The 23,557-nt window shown below is 27.9% G+C and overlaps 1 protein-coding gene across 2 annotated transcripts in view; it reads right to left on the minus strand.

The window, feature by feature from the left end:
• The window catches only part of LOC111625601 (probable leucine--tRNA ligase, mitochondrial), a 39,699-nt gene extending 17,835 nt beyond the window's left edge, over positions 1-21,864 (minus strand). Inside the window, exons 1-9 of one of the 2 annotated variants that reach the window (XM_023368797.1) lie at positions 21,728-21,864; positions 21,460-21,593; positions 18,497-18,628; positions 12,289-12,417; positions 8,193-8,284; positions 8,017-8,077; positions 5,047-5,136; positions 2,616-2,759; positions 2,174-2,537 (exon numbers count right to left, since the gene is read on the minus strand). In XM_023368797.1, the coding sequence (XP_023224565.1) occupies positions 2,174-2,537; positions 2,616-2,759; positions 5,047-5,136; positions 8,017-8,077; positions 8,193-8,284; positions 12,289-12,417; positions 18,497-18,628; positions 21,460-21,567 (1,120 nt within the window). In that variant the 5' untranslated portion in view covers positions 21,568-21,593; positions 21,728-21,864. The remainder of the gene's footprint in view (positions 1-2,173; positions 2,538-2,615; positions 2,760-5,046; positions 5,137-8,016; positions 8,078-8,192; positions 8,285-12,288; positions 12,418-18,496; positions 18,629-21,459; positions 21,594-21,727) is intronic. The other variant, XM_023368798.1, reaches the window with a different exon arrangement.
• Positions 21,865-23,557: the final 1,693 nt, after the last annotated feature.

The raw sequence follows: 23,557 nt of genomic DNA on the forward strand, positions 1-23,557 counted from the left end.
ATTGCATATTCATGTGTGCACACAGTACTGTATGTACGTCACATATGTGACAGATGGTAGTTTTTGGCCATTATCTTTATTCTTCCAATCTATATTTTCCACATATCAATTTAATTTTTATTTTTTATTTTTTAGGAATAAAATGTTACAAAAAAAAGCTATAATATTTATAATAAAATAACACCAAAAATGAAAAACCTTTCAGCAATAAAATAAAATTTTTCATCTGCTTAATGTGATGATTAGCTAAACTCTTTCTAATATATCCAAGATAACTTACATTTCAATGTAACCAATATGTCTTGATTTTGAATGCATTTAATCTGACAACATATTGCTAAATAGAAATTGAGAATAGTATGCCAAAATGATAACATAATGATTCTCACTTTTTTCTGCATCTGATTTAACAGAAAAAAATAAACATTTCTCAATTCAATTTCCTGCAATTTTTCCATTTTCAATTTCTTCAACAACTTCCTGCCTATAGTAGTTTTCCTCAAGTAAAACTAGAATTTTCTCATTGAAAACTAAATTCATTTTTCAATAAGCAAAAGAAAATAATAAATTTTTAAGTAGACTGAAGTCAAAAAATAAGACCTTTGATTTGATTCTGCATTCTTTATAAACAGTAATTAAAGTAGAAAATACAAAACATCTTCACCTCCAACCACCAGGAACTAACAAACAAGGTTTGTTAGTTCCTGATGGTTTTCATATAAATTTTAATTAAAGTAGAAAATACAAAACATCTTCACTTCCAACCACCAGGAACTAACAAACCTTGTTTGTTAGTTCCTGGTGGTTTTCATATAAATTTTAAGTATATTTTCTATTTTTTGTATTTGCTATATTTTGTAAATACACTGTCTGCCATTTTAAATCAAGTAATTTAGGTCCTTAGAAAATATCTTTAAAATTAAGTGGTTATTAATCACAACTATTAAAAATTATTTAAATAAAATTTCATACATACAATAATAAAATAAGATGATTTATGTTACAATTTGATATTTTAACTGCGTGTTTTAAACAATTTTTTATGTCAAAGAAAATATGTTAAGAGATACATTAAACATTTGGAAGTTATTTCTTGTGATTTCCAAGAAACAAACTATTTGAACCCAGGATAATCCAAGGTTTTTGTTTTGAAATTTTCTGGTAGCATTTAACTAAAATGATAATTTTTATTTATATATTTTTAAATAAGTATGATCAAATAAAAGGGAGTAGAATTAAATAAAACAGAGTATAAATTAAATTTTCACAAATTAATATTGATTTACAAAAGCAATTTAAATTATCTTATATAAAAAAATATTCTTACAAGGAGAGCCTACGGCTTTGGGGTAACGGATTTTGATGATCTTTGGTGTACAGGTAGTACACCATGTGAGTGTACTACCTGTAAAATACTAAAGTGCAATACTCAAATATAATCGAGAAAATCGAACTTAAAGTTTTGTTAGCACTTTATATATAAATTATACGTATTTCTATTCGAGCGTCCTGTGGCAGAGTGGTAACGAGTCTGATTCATAAGCTTGAGTTCTCGGGTTCGATTCTCGCGTAAAATTTTTTTTTTAATTCATAAATACTTATAATGTATTTATTTATTTACTCATTCATTTATTTCTTATTATTTATTTATTTTAATTTAATTTCTACTATTCCAAGTCTAATATTTTTATACTTTTGTTGACAATAACGGCGCATTCTTGACACCTATGTGTCAACTTTCCCATCTAATTGTTATCACTAAAGGTGAACGATCTAATTCTCACTAGGAGCATTTTTTCTATCGGATTTTTTTTTCACTCACTCTTTAACAGTTCGTTTCTAAATTTCGACACGAATAGATGTATTTGTGTAGTAAAACTTATTTTGAAAAATTATTTTATAATCAAAAAATGTCATCAAGAGAAGCAAGTTCTTCACCAAAGATCATCAAAATCCGTTACCCCAAAGCCGTAGGCTCTCCTTGTTAGTTTATCAAATAAAATAATTTTTGTGATTGTTTTGGATTTGAACTTGGCTTAATAAGTGATGAAACTTGATGAGTGCAAGGCTGAATCATCCTTGAATTCATCAAGTTTCAAAACACTGATTCTTCCCTATCCTACTATGTAACTATGATAAGATTAATCAAAATTCAAATTTTATTGTAACTCACCAATTTGACAATTCCCAGCAAGTGGATATTCAGACTTATTAGATACAAATACTGGTAAACTTTCTCCAGTAAACGGATGAATTGCATTAATTAAAAGCTGATATTCAGATGAAGTTTTTGCTGATTTATCAATATATTCTTTGGAATTAAGGTGATGTTCTGAGGAAACTGTTATATAACTTACTCCATATAATAATTCTGGCCTTTCTGTCCAAACAGTTAAGAAATCATTTAACTTTTTTCCTTTAAATGTCACTGCAAAATCAAATATAAACCCTTTACATTCACCAATCCAATTTCTTTGAATTTTTTTCAAACGGCTCCAATGTATAGAATCAAGACAATCTAAATTATCGTAGAGAGACTAAGAAAAAATTTTAAATATTTAATTTACTTTTTTCAAATACATATATTATTATAAATTAATTAAAATTTACTTTACTTTGGAAAATGCAGTAGTTCGAAGAAACCATTGCCTGAGATATCTTTTTTCAACTTTTGCTCCAGATCGCCATGATAAACCATTTTCATCAATCTGCTCATCAGCTAAGACAGTTTGATCTAATGGATCCCAGTTTACTAATGCCTAGTTTAAAAAAATAACATTACAATTTACAAATATTATTTTAACAGAAAGTCAAATTTAATATTTAATATATATTTTGTTGCATTGTTATTATCTAAATTTTGTCTAACTTTATTATCAAAAGTATCAAATCAATAATAAATATAAGCTAACATTTCTTTAATATATATTAGCCTATATTTTAATTTAAAAATATCAAAGTTCCTACAAATAAACAATTTAAAAATTGTAACTATTCTTGTAAGATTATTATTTTTAATCATTAATATTTATTTAGAATTAAAATTATTTCTTTGTTTTTTCTAAAAAATAAAATTGATAAAGTAAAATAAAAATATCATTATTAGTAGTAGTATTTTCTCACAGTCATTATGAAAACATGAAAGAAAGATAAATTATGAAAAATAAAAGAAATAGCTACTTAAAAGTTATTTATTAGAAGATCAAGAAAAACATATAAATTTTTCTTCTACTTTATTTGAAGAAAAAAAAAATGCAACTTATAAATCAAATTTATTTGATAACTTAATGAAATGTAATCATTAAAAAGTTTTTGTTGTAAGATTAATTAATTAATTTGTTGTAAGATTAATTAATTAATCATTCAAGATAAAATGATTAATTAATTAATCTTACAACAAATTAATATAGTGAATGAATCTTAAATTATTAATATTTAAATATTTTTCAGTTATGGAAATAAAATTTTCATTTAAGACAAGATAGTAAAAATACCACCACACAATAATAATTTATTTAAATTTTTAAAGTATCTTTACTAAAGTTAACAAAGAAAGTTTCTCTATAAATAATTCCAACTTTTATTTTCCTATATAAAATTAATTAGCCTTAAAACAGACTTGTGGATTTATCTAGTTTCTGTGTTATCTCATGCCTCCATTACTGATGATTAGCCAGGATAATCAGGACTATACTGTATTTGACTCATTCAACAAATTAAAAATTTAGACAAAGGCAAGTAATAGCAATTATTTGAAATTATGGGTAAATATCTATGCCCTATTCTAACTAATGTCATACAATTTAATGGAGGTCTAACACATTTTGTTTTTCATTACAAACTAAAAAAAAAAAACTTGTACCTAATGTAATTGTATGGACTTGAAATTGCAAATGAAATTTATTTAATTTCTTGCTGGAAGTAGTTAATAATTAATGACCAATATAAACAACAGGAATCTCATCCATCCATTATCAAAGAGAACTTAAATCCTACATAAGTCACAATCCCTGCTAACTAATCCCTGCCAATTTGTTTATCTTTTTTTAAGGTTAGCTTCAACGTGTAACTTCTATTAAAAAAGATATTCCAAAGATTGTGGGTTATGGATAGCATTAAACACTTTCTACTTTCATACTGAGTTTGGAAGATTTCCTTTAATGACAATTTGTAACATATTTATCCTATTTGAATATACTCAAAAAATTAAGTTGAATCTTCTCTATTTTATCTAAAAAATTTAAGGACCAAATTGGCAATACATATAACTGTGCACAGTGAATAATTTGTAAGCAGTATTTACATTGTTAACGACTTTCGTTTTAACACTCAGTGATATTAAGTTCTTATTAATCTGCACAGCCTGAGAGAGAACTCTATCCATATAATTTTTAAATGTGCTAGACATACCAAATAAATACTCCTAAATATTTATACTTATCCAAAACATCAGTTTGAAGACCCTCCAAAAACCATTCGTTTGTCCCTCAAAGAAAATCATGTCAATAGAAGACCATTATTTTTGATTTATTGATATTCAATCTTAGATCTTTCTTTCTGCAATATTCAGAAAATATGTTAATCTTCTTCCATAAATTAGTTTTTTGTCATCTGCATAGATCAAGAAACTCAGAGAGAAAGGATCAATATTAGTACTATCCAATTCCATTTCCAAAAAGCATTTATGTAAATCAGAACTATACAATATAAACATATATTGGCTTGACAGGTTGTCCTGAGGCAGATAACAAAAAACTAAATAAATCAGTACTTTAACAATGTTGTATAACTACATCAAATCTAATGAATAGTATATAAATAACTAACCACCTTTGCTGATAAATCAATCTGTTTTAATAAGGTAATTTATAAATTTTATTTATAAACATAAATGCATATGACCTAAAATATTAATGACTCAATTCCATATGTAATAAACACTCAAACTTTTATTAAAATATTTTACAATTCAAAACATTAATAAAAGTGAAATCATTATTTTTAATTTTTTAATTAAATTAATTAATAATAAAATAATTTACAAGCCTTTTGTCTATATGCCATTCCTTTATCAAACATTTTCAGAAATAAATACTGAGTCCACTTATAATATGATGGATCACAAGTTGCAAATTCCTGATAAAATAATTGAAATTATTATACAAAATGAAAAATCATTTTATGAATTTTAGAATACTATATGTAAATTAGTTTCCTTTAACTTTGATATTAGAAATACATATCATTAACTTTGAGAATAATATTCTGTAAAAATTTTATTTTATCTTAATGAGCAAATAAAAATTATTTCATATTATAAATTTTTACATTTAAACTACTTGAAAACAATCAAAAACTTAAATTTTGCTAGTTAAACTAAATTTAGAAATTTTTTTCATAATTAATATTAAAAAAAATCAATTTGAACTGTATAATAAATGTTTAAAAATCTATTGATAATGAAAAATAAATCTTCAAAAATATTTTACACTAAAACTTTATATACCGTATTTACTTGCATATAAGACAAGGTTTTTATTCGTTTTTGATTGCTTCAAAAACATAGGTTGTCCTATACATGTGAGCAAAGAATGATTCTTTGTGTTTTTGCAATAAGTTTTGTGAACTCTGTTTGCATTTTTTACTGGATGCTCACTAGGGTTTCTGAAACGGGATTCCGGGATCCCGGTTGTTTTTTTAACCCGGGAAATATCCCGGGAAATTTTTCTTATCCCGGGAAATCCCGCAAATTTCTTAAAAATTCACTTTTTTTCTTATTTTTTGTTAAGGTTGAGGAGTTTTGCAAATAGAAAGCATAATTAACTCATTCACTGCCAGAATACATTTGTATTTATTAATTTTAAACCTACCTATTAGTTTTTTTAAATTTTTGCTCGTTATAGCATGTCACAAATGGTCAATAATCAATATATAGCTTATTTGTGGCATGACTATAAAAATTCTTTACTTGTCGGAACCTGTAATATCTGGAATAATTGTGCTTACGCTGTCTTGAGTTTTAACCATGCCCNAAGTTTAAAATGCGAGTAATTTCTGCAGGTCAATGTGTGAATTTAAGTGCATTTGATATTTTATTTGTGATTAAATGAAATAAAATTAGAATTGTATTAATAAATCTAATTTTCTTTATTTTGATTTTTAAAGTCACACCTCATCCTATATGCGAGATCGTCTTATAAGCAAATAAATACAGTAACTTTAATTTGGAGTGTACTTGGACAATTCTAATTGTTATTCCAATTCTTATATATGAAATCACACAAAGACAGCTTTAAGAGATTACTTTGCTATTTATGAAAAACATTTTCATCACTTTATAATATTAGCAATAGTCTTATTTGATTTAAATGCTATTAATTTTAATAAATCACATATATTCTAATAACACTATTTAAATTTAAATCAAAATAAGGAAAGATTTTGCAAACTGTTCACAAATATATAAAAGCACTGCAAAGTTTGTTTCATGATTTGTAAAGATGTAATGATTTTAATAATAAAAGATTATAATATGTTATAGTATTACTATATTATCCATAGCACTGGTAATTTGCATAGATATAAAAAAAACCTAAATAATTTAATTTACAATCAGTAAATTACAAAAACTAATAGAAATACAATAGAATCTTGTTTTAATGGATCGATCAGGCCACTGAAAATTTCCATTTTTCCAAGAATCCATTATATCAAGAAGAACAGATTACCCAGACACCCCAAAAATATCCATTTATAAAAAGAAATTCCATTTTTAATCCCCTATGCATAAGAAATACATTTACTTGAAATTATTCAGTCTTTTGAAATGTCTATTCTTTATAGAAACACATATAAGATTGTATATTATGCAGTACATGTGTACAACAAAGCTGACAGAAACTATATACATTGTAAGCACAAAAAGAAGCAAATTACATTTGTTCAGTAACATTTCACTTGACTTCACAATTTATTAAAAAAGAACTCATCCATCTTGGTTTGTTTCAATGCCACTTTTCTACCTATTGAATACGACAATAATTCGATGTTAGCAATGTCATGTACAGGTACTGTACAGTATATTATAGCCTGTTGTTTATGTTAAAACTCATCAGAAAAGTCTTCACAAATTGGAAAGACTCAATGGCCTCACTAAATTTTGGAACTACACTTGGACCAGCATTAATGTGTTCACTAGGTGACTCCTCCTCAATCACATCAGCCTGCTGACTCTGTACAATTCTAAAATTATACAGTATATACATTCAGGGGTGTCATTTCCACTATGGAAGGTATGGAAGACTCCATACCTCACATATTTGCAGGTATGGAATTCCATACCTCAGCATATTGAAAAAATTATTTATAATTTAATGCAAGGCAAGCCAAGGCACTTGCTCTCTGTATGAAAACAAATTTTTTCCTTGGATGTTGACCAATCGAATTCTTACATAATCCAAAGTATCAAAATTTTTCTAACTCTAAGCAATGCATCACCATTTTGTGAAAGCAGGACCCTGCATTCACAAAATTCCATACCTCAACTTTTAATTAAAGAACTGACACCCATACATACAGTATCCTAAATGTAAATGTATCATAAAACTCTAAAAATTCTTGGAAATACCCAAATATTAACTAAAAAGTTTAGTTAATAAAGTAAAAGTTAGTTAAAAAACACAAAGTTTACAATAAATGGGGCTAGAAAAATCCATTATTCTAAGTTATGGATCTGCTAAAATGAGGTAAAATTACACTGATTTAGTGAGACCTGGAAAAAAAATTGTTGTTCCATTATCCATTAAAATGAGATTCTACTATATAAATCTTTTACATTTATAATTCTTTATAAGTTATAACTTTCAAGTACAACTGCATTTGAAAATTATAATTTATATTCAAATATTTTATAGATTCTGAATTTGTAATAATAAAATTTAATCAATTTCAACAAGTTTATTTAATTCAAGACAAAACAATTTTGCAATTAGCTATTTATTTATAAAAGTTATTTACCCTATTCCAATCATATGTAATACCCAGCTGTTGTACCTGTTCTTTCATATTTGCAATATTTCTAAATATAAAAATTTTGAAAAGTTAATAAAAATTTCTTAATAACTAAAATTTATTTCTTCAAAGAGACATTAAAATATAATTATTATCAAATTTCTAAATAAATAATTATGTACTTTCTTGTCCAAATTTCTGGTTGCTGATTTCTGTCTTTAGCAGCATTTTCTGCTGGTAAACCAAATGCATCCCATCCCATAGGATGAATTACCTAAAAGTAAAATACATGTTAGCAAAGTATAGATAATTTATCAAAATAAATTGAACCAACTAAAATAATTCTATTACATAAAGTTAAAATAAATTAAAAATAAGAATGTTTTTTTCTTATATTTATAGTTTACTAATTTCAAATTAATAGAAAAAATTTTCAATTATTTATAACAGAATCTGAATTTGGTTATTTTATTCAGTTATTTCCAAACTCTTCTAATCAATAAATTTTATTTTTTATGACAGAAATATGAACAATTTTTGTATTAAGCCAACTTTACAAAAAAGAAAAAAAAATTAATGATCATATCATCAAATGGCAGAAACCAAATTTTCTCCCAGTTATTTTACTATTTTACTTTATTTGGATATGTATTTCTTCGAACAAACATTTCATTGAGGTACAATGGCTTGAAGAAAGAATCAATATTCATTTTTCCACATCAGTTAGAGTTGATAAAACAATGATAAAAGCAACTAGACACATTAGCGATATTGTAGCTGAAGTTTTCATCTCTAAAATGTGAACATCAAATGTCGATTGCCGCTTACAAAATAGTGGTGCTTGACATTTGACGTTCACATTTTAGAGATGAAGACTTCGGCCGCAATCTCATTATTAGCTACTGACCTAGCTACCAAACAGAATCTGAGAATGGAATATGCATAAAACATTACAAATTTAAAATAATTTCAATGGAAATGGTTTGTTTTTAATTTTGAACTAATTATCATATTTAATATTGTAATTCAGTTGTTTCATTATTTCTGTTATTAGAGCTTTTAAAAATAATAACTATTTCATAAAACTATAGATTTCTGAAATAATAAGAAAAATGTTAAAACATGAATTTAGTATTTTTTTCTTATTATTTTAAATATGGTACCAAGTCCAAATGATATTTTTACAGATTTTTAATCAAAAATCTCCCAATCCTATTAACTTCTGGTTTCCAATGCACATGTCAACTGTCTTAACTAATTGTTCAGCATTTTTATAACATAAAAATGCTGAACAATTACAACAACATAATTGTTCAGCATTCTATATTTGTCACATGTCACAAATATAAACAAAGCAATGACTGTAAGAAAAAGTGTAATTTTTTGAGTTGGAGTGAACATTGTTAGTATGATATTGCCAACAATAACAACAACATTAACATCACAGACATTTTAACCAAGATTTAAAGTCAAAAACATATCCCTGATCATGATGTGGGTTTTTCCACTTTAACTCATCTGACTTTGGAGAAGCCAGAAGCAGTACGCTTTGTATTAAATGAGATAATATAATTGTTATTGAATTCACAGTACTCAACTACACTTTGAACTGACTCATGACTTTGAACTACACACAAACTGACTCAGTAAATTGAAATGTCTGTCCATGGGAACACAAGTCTACTTCACATTAACATGGAATTTGCATAACTAATAATGCATAAATAGGGGTGCCACTCAGCTGGCATTGAGTAGTTTGACCAACAATTTTAAACCAAAGTCAGCAGTTGGTAAAAATGTTTAAGTGTCAATATAACAGTTTAAAATATAAACAAAATTATATTTCAATTAAAAAAATATCACATAAAATTATTTTTAATATTCAATAAATTGACTTATAATGAGAAAGGTGTTTTATCATTACAAGTTAATTATGAAAGTTTTTGTTAAGATTTACAGGTGGTGTTGTAATATGTTAAATAGTCAAATGAGATTCTAAGTAAAAATTCAGTACTTTTTTGCACTAAGTCAATTGCTGTTTTGAGTTTTAAAAATTGATTTTTTAAGATGAGCAAATCTTTTCCTCCTTGGAAAAAAACATTCATGCAATTGTACAGTTAAGAAAATCTGGCTTCATGTGAATGTATTCAAAAATTGGTTAACTCATGATGATGATGATATTTGTTTAGCTCATTGCATCATTTGCTGATCATAACTTAGTGTTAAATACAATGGAATTAAAGCACTAACAAGGCATGCTGATTGTGAAAAGCATAAAAAAATGAGTGTATTTTCTCATTTACCTTCCCTCTTTCCTGGTTGGCTAGCAAAGCCAGTTTTCAAAGGTGGCAACCCTAATCATAACAGGGTTTGACTGTATTTCTCTTTTATTGGAGCAGAGCATTAGTGAAGCTTCTTCTACGAGGCTTACAGAATTGTGTTCATTTTCAAAATCTGTTTGATAGATTTTGATTAAACTTTGCCATTTTCCATTGAGATGAGGCATTCAGAAATGTAATGTGGGTCCATTTAAATGTAGAAAACCCAACAAAAATCACTTAATAAATTAATTAATTAACTTTCCTGGCAACATTTAAAATTCTGGTGGTGCTATCTGTTATAATATTTCATTTAAAAAACTGTTTACATTTTTAATTATTATAAAATGGCAAAAAGCTTAATTTTGAAAGTAGAGAAGGATTTTATAAAAAATTGTAAATGCTAATAACAAGTAAAATTATCATTAAGTCCAACCCTACTCAAGATATGACATATGACCACCCTTTATTCTCTCCATCCTATTGACCTAAAACCACCAAAATTTAATAGCATGATATTTCTAATACACAAACCTCCCTGCAAAATTTCAAAAATTTTCAAAAGTACAAGAGTTATTAAGCTTTAAAGAGGGTAAACAAAATCATGCCACATGCAAACACACACACATACACATTAATATCAATACATACAGACACCCCCCGAATGTTTTTGCATTTCTTGACACTTCAAGGTCCCCTAAGTCCAAACATGTAAAAATCTTGGCGGAGTCATTTTTTAACCGATTGCCATACAAGTCGACCCCCTATAACACTGTTGATAATTCCATTTTATATGAATTCCATGTTTTACGAGCCACTTAGATTTTACAAATATGTGAGCCGTTCACAGCCCGGCACATGTATTTGTAAAATCTAAGTGACTCGTACAACATGGAATTCATATAAAACGGAATTACAGTAGAACCTCGAAAACTCGGCCTAATGTGGACCGAAGGGTGGCCGAGTTTGTGAAAATGCCGGGTTATCGGGAATGGGGTTAAAAAAGGATAAGTATGCCTTTTTCCTCAGAAAATACTGTACTGTACTTGTATGTATTGTTTACTTGAGAATATAACAGAGAATAAACTGCCCAAATACCCTTAAACAAAGGAAAAGCACGTCCTTTATGAAGGCATAGAGCCTTTACTACATGAAAATGAAAATTAATGAATACACTGTGTACAGTAATTTATCTGATAAGACAGACCTCAGAAAAATACTTTATGAGAGCTTTTATACTTTTATAAAGCTGTCTATAATGAAAATTAATTAACTAAGGATTTTTTTGCCTTGCCAGGGTGTGGCCGAGTTATCCGGAGTGCCGGGTTATCGAGAGCCGAGTTTTCGAGGTTCTACTGTATCAACAGTGTTATAGGGGGGTCGACTGTATTTTCCCTCTCCTATCTATAACAGAGCCAGAAAAGTGAAAATAGAAGTCCACGACTTTGTTCTCAATATACAAAGGTATTACAGTGACAATGACCATGCTCTCTAATATGATGAGTGCACCTAACAGAAAATAGGCACAAAAAGTTAACAAAACACAAGAACAAAGCACTTGCCATAGATTGCTTTGTTCTTGAATCATCTCTCTGTACCTGGCCAGTACAAGGATTGTCTCCCCCATGGCCTGCAGGTATAAGAATAGCCTCTTTTGTGGCAGCAAGTGCAAAGTTCACCTGTCTGCATCCATCAGGTACCGTACAAGAATTGTCTCTTTCTGTGCCTAACAGGTGCAGGGATTGCTTCTTTCCTTCCAGCTCTGTTTCAATTCTATCGCAATATAACAAAGTCACACAATGTCCAAGTTAAATTACATAATTAATAATTGAAAATTATTAATCATATAGTTTAACTTAGTTATTAATTATTAATTATGTAATTTAACATAATTAAAAATTAATTTACATTAAAAATCATTTAATTTGTTAAACTATATCAAATAATTTGATTTTTGTACCTGTTTACCATTCATGCTGTGAAATCTTGCCAAGGCGTCACCAACTGTATATACTCTAACATGTCCCAGATGTAAATCACCAGATGGATATGGAAACATGGATAATAAATAAAATTTTTCATTCCTTTCCTAATACAAAGGTAAAAAAAAAATATTTTCTTAAATTAATACTTTAGATAGAAAATAGACATTAATTTGGATTTGCACATACACTCATGTTTGTAAAAATTTCACCACCATGAAGGGATCATGCAAATAAACTGAAACTTACAAGAAATGAAAAGCAGGGTATGACATGCAAATGATTAAATATCAGAATGATAGTGCATGTGTGGACTGAGATGCACCCTCTGAACAGTTGTGTTAGTTGTATAAATACAGGATAGTAGCAGAAAGTTTGTAGTAGTGTACCACATAAACATTTACCAGTGGCAGACAACTATCTACCAATCTGGTAAATGTTTCATGAAAAGTCACTTTGCCTTGTCAACGACAAAGAGCACCATATAAGCAGGTTACAGAGTTTGAACATGGGCAAATGATCGGACTACTTGAAGGGGGATTTTCTTATTGCAAAATTGCAGCTTGTGTGTGGAATAATGCCATGACAGTTATATGAGTGTGGAAGCAGTGGATTGAAGAGTACCAAATAAGTTGCAAATCTTGCATTGGAAGAGGAAATGTTATGTCAGCACAGGCAAACAGACACCTCATCCACACTACAATTGCAGATCATATAGCGTCATTTCAATAGTTGGCAGAACATTGAAGCACTGCTACAGGTGTGCCATTGTCTGTGTCCACAGTTTGTTGATGTCTGCCGTGTCAGGGATTGCATGCAAACATTCCTTTGTGCAGGATTCCTAATACAAACCCACAACACTCGAGGCTACAATGGGTTCATCAACAAAACCACTGGTGTGCTGAATTAATTAATTGTCTTTTCTGATAAATCATGCTTCAATTTAGAGTATGATGGCAGAGTATACATTAACCATATTCCACAGTGCATTATACAGCATCTTACTGGGTGATCACAAAGTGTGATGATCTGGGACACTATCAGATATCATGGGACAATCTCAGCTGCTCAAAACTGCAGGTATCTCAACAGCAACAGCTACCTCAGTGAAGTTATGGAGCCTGAAGTTGTACTCTTCCTTCAACGCATTCCTGGAGCTGTATTTCAACAGGACAATGCCCATCTAAATATTGCTAGGAATGTTCTAGACTTCTTCTCAGCACAACAGATATCACTTCTTCCTTGGCCTGCCCATTCACCAGACATGTTGTCTATTAAACATGTCTGGTATTTCATGCGTTGGAAACTTATGGTGATGCTCATCCTGCAGCCAATATGGATGAACTTTGGGTTCAGATAGAAGCAATCTGGAATGCTATTCCTTAGGCAGACATTCAAAACCTGTTTGGTTTGATGCCATGACATGTAGAAACTCTTATTGCTATCAAATACTGATTTTTGGCATGTAATATTGTTTGATAGCTTTGTAAATTTAATCATTTCTTTGTATCACTACAGGTTAAATGAGGAATAAATATCATTCATTTCTGATTCATTTATGATGTGGTAATTTTTACAAATATGAGTTTATATTCTGGAAACATATTTCAATTTCAGTGATCCTAAAAATTCTAACTTCATATGTAATGAAAGATTTGACATTAAAAAAGAAATTGCCATAAAGTTTTGCAAAACATTTTGCCTCAAAAAATAAAATCTATTTTTATTTTTACATTCCATCACAATAAACATACACATCAAAACTGCTTAATGAAGATTCAATTATTAAATTTTCATCCAAGTGCTTTCAGATTTCATTTCACCATCTTCAGAGTTGATTTCTGGTTTGAATATTTCAAATTCCTCTAAATTCAAAATAATCTAAAACATCTACAGAGAAATTCAAAACATTCAAACTAGAAATCAACTCTGAAGAGGGACAAATGAAATATGAAAGCAGTTAGTTGAAATTTAATAAGTGGATCGCCATTAAGCAGTTTTAGTACTACAGGTATACCTTGACTTATGTCGTTTCGAGTTACGGCGTTTGTCAAAAAAAGTATATGGAAAAATAAAAATCAAGTTTAAGTCATTTTATTCGACTTTACATCTGTACGCCACAAATATTGAAGTCATAATATCATTAGAAAAGTGTTTAAAGCACATAAAATCATATTAAAATATATACATTTACAAGTATGTACTGTATTTACAGTACTTGCATTCATAAATTTAGATTACTTTTTTCTGTACTATATTAAAAACTAAAATTTATTTCTAAGCTTAAAATTAACCATAAATTAACCATATATTATTAAAAATGCATTAATAAAATACAGAACCGGGAATGGTAATTTATGGTTTAGCCTAGTGACAAGTAGATTTGGAGACAAGTAAATTCAATTTACATTGTTTTTCGACTTACGTCGCCTCTCCTGGAACCAATTACCGATGTAAGGCGAGGTATACCTGTATAATTTTACTGTTACACCATAAATATTAAAATTTTATATTTCATAATTAACGAATACTCATAAAAAGGTATGCCTATTTACTTTTATTTGGATAAAATGTTCATAGTAAAATTCTTAAATATAAAAAAATTTAAATTTGATAGAAATTATGATTATAATTCATTTGCCACTTGTTATAAAACACAGTTTACCTAGTGTAGAGTCATCATAAATGTACTATTCTCTTAAATTTTGTTTTGTATTTTCTATATAATATAAAATCAAAGAAAATAAATTAGTATATAAGTTTTTATCTATAAACATCAACTTTCATAATCTATCAATTTTTATACTACTATATCTTTTGTTAATAAAAATCCATCAATATGGAGGTCACTATGAAAGTTTTGAGATATAGCTTTATTTATTGAGCTGCAATTTTCAAATTGCACACCTATACATTCCTACTGTTGTCTGTCCATCCTTCATTAATCTCGAGAACAGAGTTAGATAGATGAAAATGAATACCAGATATAGAAAGCTTAGGGGCCAGAGACCCTGAAGAATTTCTGCTTTGGAATGGAAGTCACATGATTTTTTTTTAAATTAAATGATTAAAAATTGCAGCCTTGCATCATGATGCCAAATAAATAACTACTTGTTAAACTTTTCAAAATATTTTGCATTACATTGTATACACTTATGCATATGTTCAAACCATTACATACAGTAGAATCTGCTTATTATGATCACTTTGGAATTGCAATTTTTGATAGCAATAACTAGCTGCTAACATTAAATAGGATAAAAAAAAATTTTCATTATTGAACTCAATTTACAAGGGCTGTTCGAAAAGTTCGCAGCCTTGTCTATATGCGGCGCTGCGATCAATTTAATTTTTGGCGGGAATAATNTGGAATAAGTGCATTGCTAACAAAGGAGACTACATTGAAAAATAAAAAAAGTTTTAACATTATTTTGTTTGTTGTTCTATTTGAGGCCGCAAACTTTCCGAACAGCCCTCGTATTACAAACAATTATGACATTTGTATAATTTATTTTTATCACAATCTGTACACTTAATATAACATTACACATTTATATATGCTACATTTCTTACAAAACTGTTTTTGAAAAGAACAAAATTTATTTGAAAAACTTATCAAGTGTTGTGTGTTGTTTGTTTTTGTTTTTATTAGCTCCTGAATATAATTATCATAATCATAATGCTTTTTGCTTTATATTGCACACCATGATGAAGAATTCATAGCATTTCTTGCATTTGGACATAACTTGAAGGAATTTCTGAAATTTCTTCTTCTGTAAATAAGTTAAGCCATTTTCTTCTGATAATTTGGAGTTATCATTGGCAATATTTTTTACATATTTGGAGTCATTGTAGCCACCATTTCAATATTTACTATCTATATCTACCCATTTTCAAATTTGTCTTAAGACATACCACCTGGAATTCTTTCACAAGTTTCAGGTGTAAGGCCAGTTTCTTTGGACGCATGTGTTTATCCCAACTCACTGCAACATGTTTAAAAAAAAATATGTTTCTGGAAAAGATCTAATTTATGTATTTCCTTAAAATTCTTATCCTGCACATGGTATGTAAAAGATAAAAGGTATGCTTTGGTTAAAAGTAAGTTTTGAAGAAAAAAGTCCATTTATAGTAATATGAATTTTCTAAGACTTCTTATTTGTATATGTGATTATGTGATAATTACATTTGTTCCCAAATGTAATTATCACAAGAGATAACAATAGCCAAAGTTTGATTATAATAGTCAAATTATTTTTAACTAATTTTATGCAGTGTGTTTTGGGATAGACCAATTATGATAATAGCTAATTGATAATATTAACCATGATTATCATAATCAAATTCCATTGTATATCTTCAAACTTTCTAAAAGTATATTTAAGTAGATATGATCACATGCTTCAATGAGCTCATCATCTATGAAGACACTTTTCTTTTTTACTTCTACTGTACCTTCATAAGTGGAACGAGATCAATGTCACAGAAGCATGATCAAGCCTAGGTGATTGTTCAAAAAAGATAGATCTAAATTTACTAAAACAAATGTGTTAGTTGAGTTTAGTATACTGAAGCATTGTCATGATAAAGATGCCATGTTTCCAATTGTGAATAAGAAAAATCTTCTTTAATGAGTTGATAAGTTTTGCCATCACATTTTTCTATTCTTTAAGTACTACCATTGTATAATTACTCATTTTCCAAAAAAAAAAAGTTATTACTATCTTTTTTCAACTGGATACAACTGTTTATTGTTGTTAGTGTTTCAACATCTTCTATAATCCATAATTTATCACACGATTTCAATAGAACACTGTAATAATAAAACTAGTTTCAATCTCTGAAAATAGAATTTACCAGCTTTGATCACCTATTTTCATAATTTTTAATATTTCCTGATAACATTTTATTCTAAAATTGCACAGTTCATTTGACAGTATGAGATTCAGAATGCACAAATGTCTCTCGTTCAAGCAGAATTCCACAAATTGTTCATGCACCAATCTTCATTGTTCTCTCTATTTGATTGTATGTAATTCTGCAATCTACATTCAGCAATTATTGAATTGCAGTAATATTTTCTTTACTAACTGCTTACACTCAACATCCATACTATGAATCATTTGTAATAATAATGATCACCTGCACATCGGATTTAACTAAATAACACGTACCTCAGAAAAACCTTTAACTGATGCGAAATAAACTTTAACACTACAAACGTTTTCAGACCCCTCCTGGGTCCTTCTTCAGGTAACGATTTTTTAAAATTGTTCCAAATGAATGTTTTTCGTATTTAGTAACGTTTCAAACGATTTTTACCTGAAGGACCCAGGAGGGGTCTGAAAACGTTTGTAGTGTTAAAGTTTATTTTGCATCGGTTAAAGGTTTTTCTGAGGTACGTGTTATTTATGAATCATTCATTACTAAGTTAAACTCTCTTCTTTGAAATTCTTTATACCATTGAAAGATAATTACAAAAATTGGAAAATTATCATAAAAATTTTTTTCTTTTCTAACAAATGTCTTCTGCAATTAAACTGCAGAAACATTTATCCAAAATGAATTAACCCCAACATTTTTTTTTTATCTCAACAAATTTTTAGGCAAGCACATCTCAAAACTTTTATACTGACTTTCATACAAACCTAGTTCTTTTCTCTTCCTCTTTCATAACTTTTATATCTTAGGCTATTGTTAAATTCTATTCTTCTTTCTTTAAAATTCTTTATATATTTTAGATTTTTATATTGATTGTGATTTAATTTCTTTCAAGTGTTAAGAATTTTAACTTGCTACTTATAAAAATCTAACTTTAATGCTATCTGAAATTAAGATAGTTATGGAATCTTGGAATAAACAACATTAATGAAAACAATAAATTATTATTTTGTTAAAATTTTGTTGTTAAATTATTACTTTAAAATCTTTCTAATATACTATACATATTTTAAAATACTTAAATTCAATGCAAAATTATTACAGTATACCTAAATATTAAATAATATCTGATTTTTATATACAGTATTTTTTTGTAGTGAAACATTTCATAAGACATTAAAAATTAAAAAAACAAGCATTTCAAGATTAATTTTAATACTTTAATAAAAAAAAAACATTTTATTCATATTAACATCATTTCATGTTTGCATATAAGACTGATTTTATATTAATATTTTTACTCACCACTTCATTAGATACACAAAGTGGATAACTTATTTTGTTTTTCCATTTGTGTTCAATATTTTTCCTTACTTCAATGCTAACTTTTTCCTGAACTGGTTTGAAATGTGAATTTAAATTTTCTGCAAGTTTTTCCTATAAAGAAATATTTTATTACTCTTCTTAATAGGTTTTTTTCTTATCAAACACTACTCATTTTTAAGTTTATATATATATATCCATAAACTTAAAAAAGAATATGTATATTCCATAAATTTAAAAATAATAAATAAATGGTTTTAATAATAATAATACATATATATGTCTACTAGCAGATGAGCCTGGCATTGCTCAGGCAAAAAAAAAAAAAAAAACAGCAAAGATTAAGATTATCAGATTCTTTCATATTTCTAACCCTTATATTACCTATATTATTTGTTTTATCTGACTACAAAGATTATTTTATGTAAGGTTTTATCACATTAACTGCCCAATCTAACACATTTAAAAAATTTTTTAAATGTGTTAGATTGGTCAAGCAATGTGATAAAGTTACATAAGATAATCTTTGTAGTTACATAAATCAAATACTATGATATAAGAAATATTAAAACGAAAATCATATAATAGGACAGAAATACAATTTTTATTTCATATTTCTATTTCCTGGTGTAATAATCACCAAGACAACTGTATTTTCAAAAAGTGAATGAATTAATCAATGAAATAATTGTTTGCTATTTTACTTATATAGGAGAAGGTGGGATAATTGAGAATGCAGGGTAAATCTGAACACTGCCATTTCTCCATGTTCCCTTCCTCTGAATCCTACACACCTACACTCATAGAATAGCTAACCCTATGGTTAGTGTTGTCATCTTGTTAAAGATTATATGAAGTGTGTGCACTGTAAAAAGCATTAAAATATTTTGCTTAATTTGATGTAACTTTTTGTTGGTTTGGAAAATTGGTTTCCTAGTTTCTTGTATAGTAACATTGTGTTAGGTGTTTAGTTTCAAAAAAGTGCATCTAATGAAGATTTCATTAATTAACTTCAAATTCTGATGGATCAAACAGTTTTTGTTTTAAATGTCATTTCAATGTCACCTGTTCATTTGAGATAATTGCAAACAATTCTAATTGGATTAATTATGACCATTTAGAATTACCCCAAGTTGATGCTTTTCATTTCAGATGCCAACAAAATATATCAAGAAAATGGCAACTAAATATAATAAGAATGACCTTAAGCTAAGAGTAAAATATGTGAATAATAAAAAACTTATGCAGCATTATCAATATTTTGGAAAATTTACTAATATTTTACATAAAACATTTCAAACTAGTGTATATTTTTTGATAGAAAAACACACAGAAATATATCTTTAATTATAAAATATACTATAAATACTTGTCTAAATTATCTTTAGTTATCATAAAAGTATTGTTTTTTCAGTCTAAGATTTTTAAAGGAATATAATTTACCAGTTTATTCCATATAACTGATAATTATTTATAGTATATTTTGTAATTAAAGATATATTTCTATGTGTTTTTCTATCAAAAAATACACTGGTTTGAAATGTTTTATGTAAAATAAATGATAGTATTCTTGTAGTGGACCAGTTTTATTAAATAATAGTCATGGCTATTATTTTAAATTGTATATTTCTATGGTTAATATTTGAGGACAGTCATTATTTCCTTTGCAATACCTGTTAATAAAATATTTAGAGTATGTGTGAATGGATGTTTAAAGCAAACTATACTTGAATTGGAAACTGGTATCATTCTGTACAATGAGTCTTACTTTTTATATATCAATAATAAGGAAATAATTAAAAAAATACACCCACTATCTATTGTAAACTTTACATATTCCATTTTCTATTAAAAAATTTGTTTGTTACATAAATGTGTTACCTATCTACCTACATAGTTCACAGTATTTATTAATTTTACATTGTTTCTTTTAAGTTTTCAGAAATTCTCAAATAGTAAACCTGGTTACTATTCATGAGCAGTTATTATTTCAAGCTTTAAAGGTGAGGTGTGGTTGTTGCTTGAGGTGGTTGTTATTCAAACAAACTAGTAAATGTAATGCAAAAAAATTAAATATATAATCTTTCATTCTAAGTCTTTAAAATTATTGTATTTAGTTAAACTTCATACATATACAGTGGAACCTCTGTATACGGCCTTAATCTGTTCCTGATGTTTCGACTTATAGCAAGCCAACCTTTCCCACAAGAAGTAATGCAAAAATGATTAATCCGTTCTCATGTAAAAAAAAAAAAATGGTTGGCTTTAAACACTTCACTTTCCTGGCTAGTTCCTGCTTGATTTTTCATGAGATCAACCTGTATCTTTTTAGCTTTCTCGCAAATAATTGCTTCTGATACGATGTTGCCAGCACACTGTTTTTCAGTTATCCAAAGCAAAAGCAATTTCTCAACATGATCTAATGTCTTCGATCTCTGTTTAGAAATTGATTTAACTCCATTTGCAATGTTAGCAGATTTAATAATGTCTTTATTTTTCACGATTGTTGATATTGTCATTCTCGGAATACAGTATGCAACAGTTAAATCTTGAACACTCATGCCACCTTCATATTTCTCAACAATCTCTTTTTTCAGTTCCATTGTGATTCTAGTCATTTTTTTTGGTTTTCTGTTGCTTGTCATTTGCCTTTTTGCAATTCATGATTAATAAAAGTAATAAAATTTTACTTACAAATGAAAATCAGAAGAAATTTAACAAAGTTATAAACTGTGGCACTGTGATCGTCTAGTCTGGTCTAGTTCACCAATAGTGCAATTCATAGATGGCGCATATAATTGAATTAATTCGTATACCGAGCAAAATTTGTTTCGTCCAAACAGGACGTATTACAAATTGGACGTATTGTAAAGCAGACGTATACTGAGGTACCACTGTATTTGAACACCGATTCCATTTAGAATGTTTTAAAAAGTTAAACTTACTATATTTCTTATTGAACTAAATAATTTATTAACCAAAACTATGTTTTTTCTTAATATCTGTTTTTGCCAAAACTTAAAATGTTGATTCATTTTCCGGCTAAATTGCATTATCCTCTTCTTCTCTTAGAATAAACCTGAAATATATATTAATAATGGAAATTAAATTGAGTCAAGTAATACGAAATTCTGTTTATAAAGATATTTATGAAATTTTGTTAAATATACAAAATGTTTTTTGATTAAACTTCTAAATTATAATAATTCTTACCTTTATGTATCCGATATTTTATCTTTATCATGTTACAAAGTTTTTTTAAAGTTAGAAATTATACTTTGAAAACACTTGTAAATACAATACACGCTTTACATAAAGTTGCCATGTGACAAATTACTGTAGAAACACTAGCGACATCTTGCGGATTACATTAATATAACAATAAAAATACATTGTACATTTTTTTAATAAAATCGAAAAAAAAACAGTTGTAAAATAAACAATATGTATTCTACTATACAAAATTTAAAGTAATCATAATAATTGTGATAAATTATGATAATAATAAATTATTTCTTTAATTAAAAAAAGCGGGCAAGGGCATTTGCTCCACTTTCCCGGCACGAGAAGTTAAAAGTGAACGTGGCGTGCCGTCCTTGAAAGCGATGGCAGTGCCGCTTCCCTTGTATTTTCTAAAAAGACATATTGTGCGATTATTTTCATATTTTAACGTTCTTTGAATTAATTTAAATTAATATTTTTTTATAACCGCATTATGTATCTATACTACATGTGAGAAAACGACAAAATTGCTATTGTATATTCGAATATCAGTAGGGGAATGGAAGCGCTGTATCGTGGAATACAGGACAGCTTCCAAACAGCTAGATTATACGCATTCGCGCATGCGCTTTACAGAGCACCAACCTCACGCAATAATGTTCTTTATTTAGTTCACCTGTTTAGTGTGCAGGTGAACTAAATAAAGAACATTATTTTTGAACTGTATGACTAAATATCTGCATCCATAATTTTCCAGTATAATAAGTCTTGTTAATATATAGAAAGTACTAGTATACAAAATAAATTATAAAAAGTTAAAAAGGACAAAAAGGCATAATAATTAATCTTGTAATGATTCGTTTACTTGTATTGAAATGATTTTTTGTTAATTATATACATAAAAATTTTTTAAAAAAGTAAACACAGCAAGTGAAAAAGATTTCAAATGATTGCTTTATCGGTATTTTTTTGTAGAATAAATTGTGTGCGCACAAAAAAGCAGAAATGGATTAACATACGTAATACTCATTTTAATGATAAATACGAAATGTGAATACAGTAATACCCCGAACTTATGCGATAGGTGGGACCGAGCGGTAACCGCGTAAGTCGAATTCGCGTAAGTCGGGGTATAATTTCGCATATAAATACATACAAATAATTTTTAATTGGGGCCGGAGACTAAAGAAAACAATAATTTAGAAAAAAATGTTTAATAAAATCTTAGATAATACATATGTATAACAAATTAGGCCTATATTATTTTACAATTTTTCACATTTACTTGATTATTACGCCATAATTTTAACATTGTTTCCATCTCAGCGATAATACTGTGACGTTTACGAATGATGCTTGAATTTAAAGATTGAGCATTTTTCACAGCTTCGAGAATTTTTTCTTTGCCTTTTATAATTGTTCTGACCGACAATTCCGGTAGATCAAACTTCTTTGCCAATTCACAAATTTTCATTTTTGTATCGAAGTCTTTAATAATGGGTACGTTCGTAAAGTCAAACGAGTTAAACGCGTTAGTAACGAATCGTTCGAAAAGTCTAACGAAATAGGAATAACGATGACTTCATTCTCGCTTAACTCGTTCGACTTTACGAACATACCCAATGTTAACTTTACATTCCAAAGATAAAGTTTTTCTTTTCTTGTTTGATGCAGAAGAATTAGTTCTACTTCGTTTGGATGACATAGTAGAGTCTCTCGAGTCTCCGTAGATATAACAAACACAGAAATAAATAACACAAAATAAATTGTAGCTATGTGTGGATTCCGCGCGACACATCCGAACATGTAAGCTGAACAATA

This window comes from Centruroides sculpturatus, unplaced genomic scaffold, assembly GCF_000671375.1.
Source record: "Centruroides sculpturatus isolate CEXI.00-Female unplaced genomic scaffold, Cexi_2.0 scaffold385, whole genome shotgun sequence".
Lineage (NCBI taxonomy): Eukaryota > Metazoa > Arthropoda > Arachnida > Scorpiones > Buthidae > Centruroides > Centruroides sculpturatus.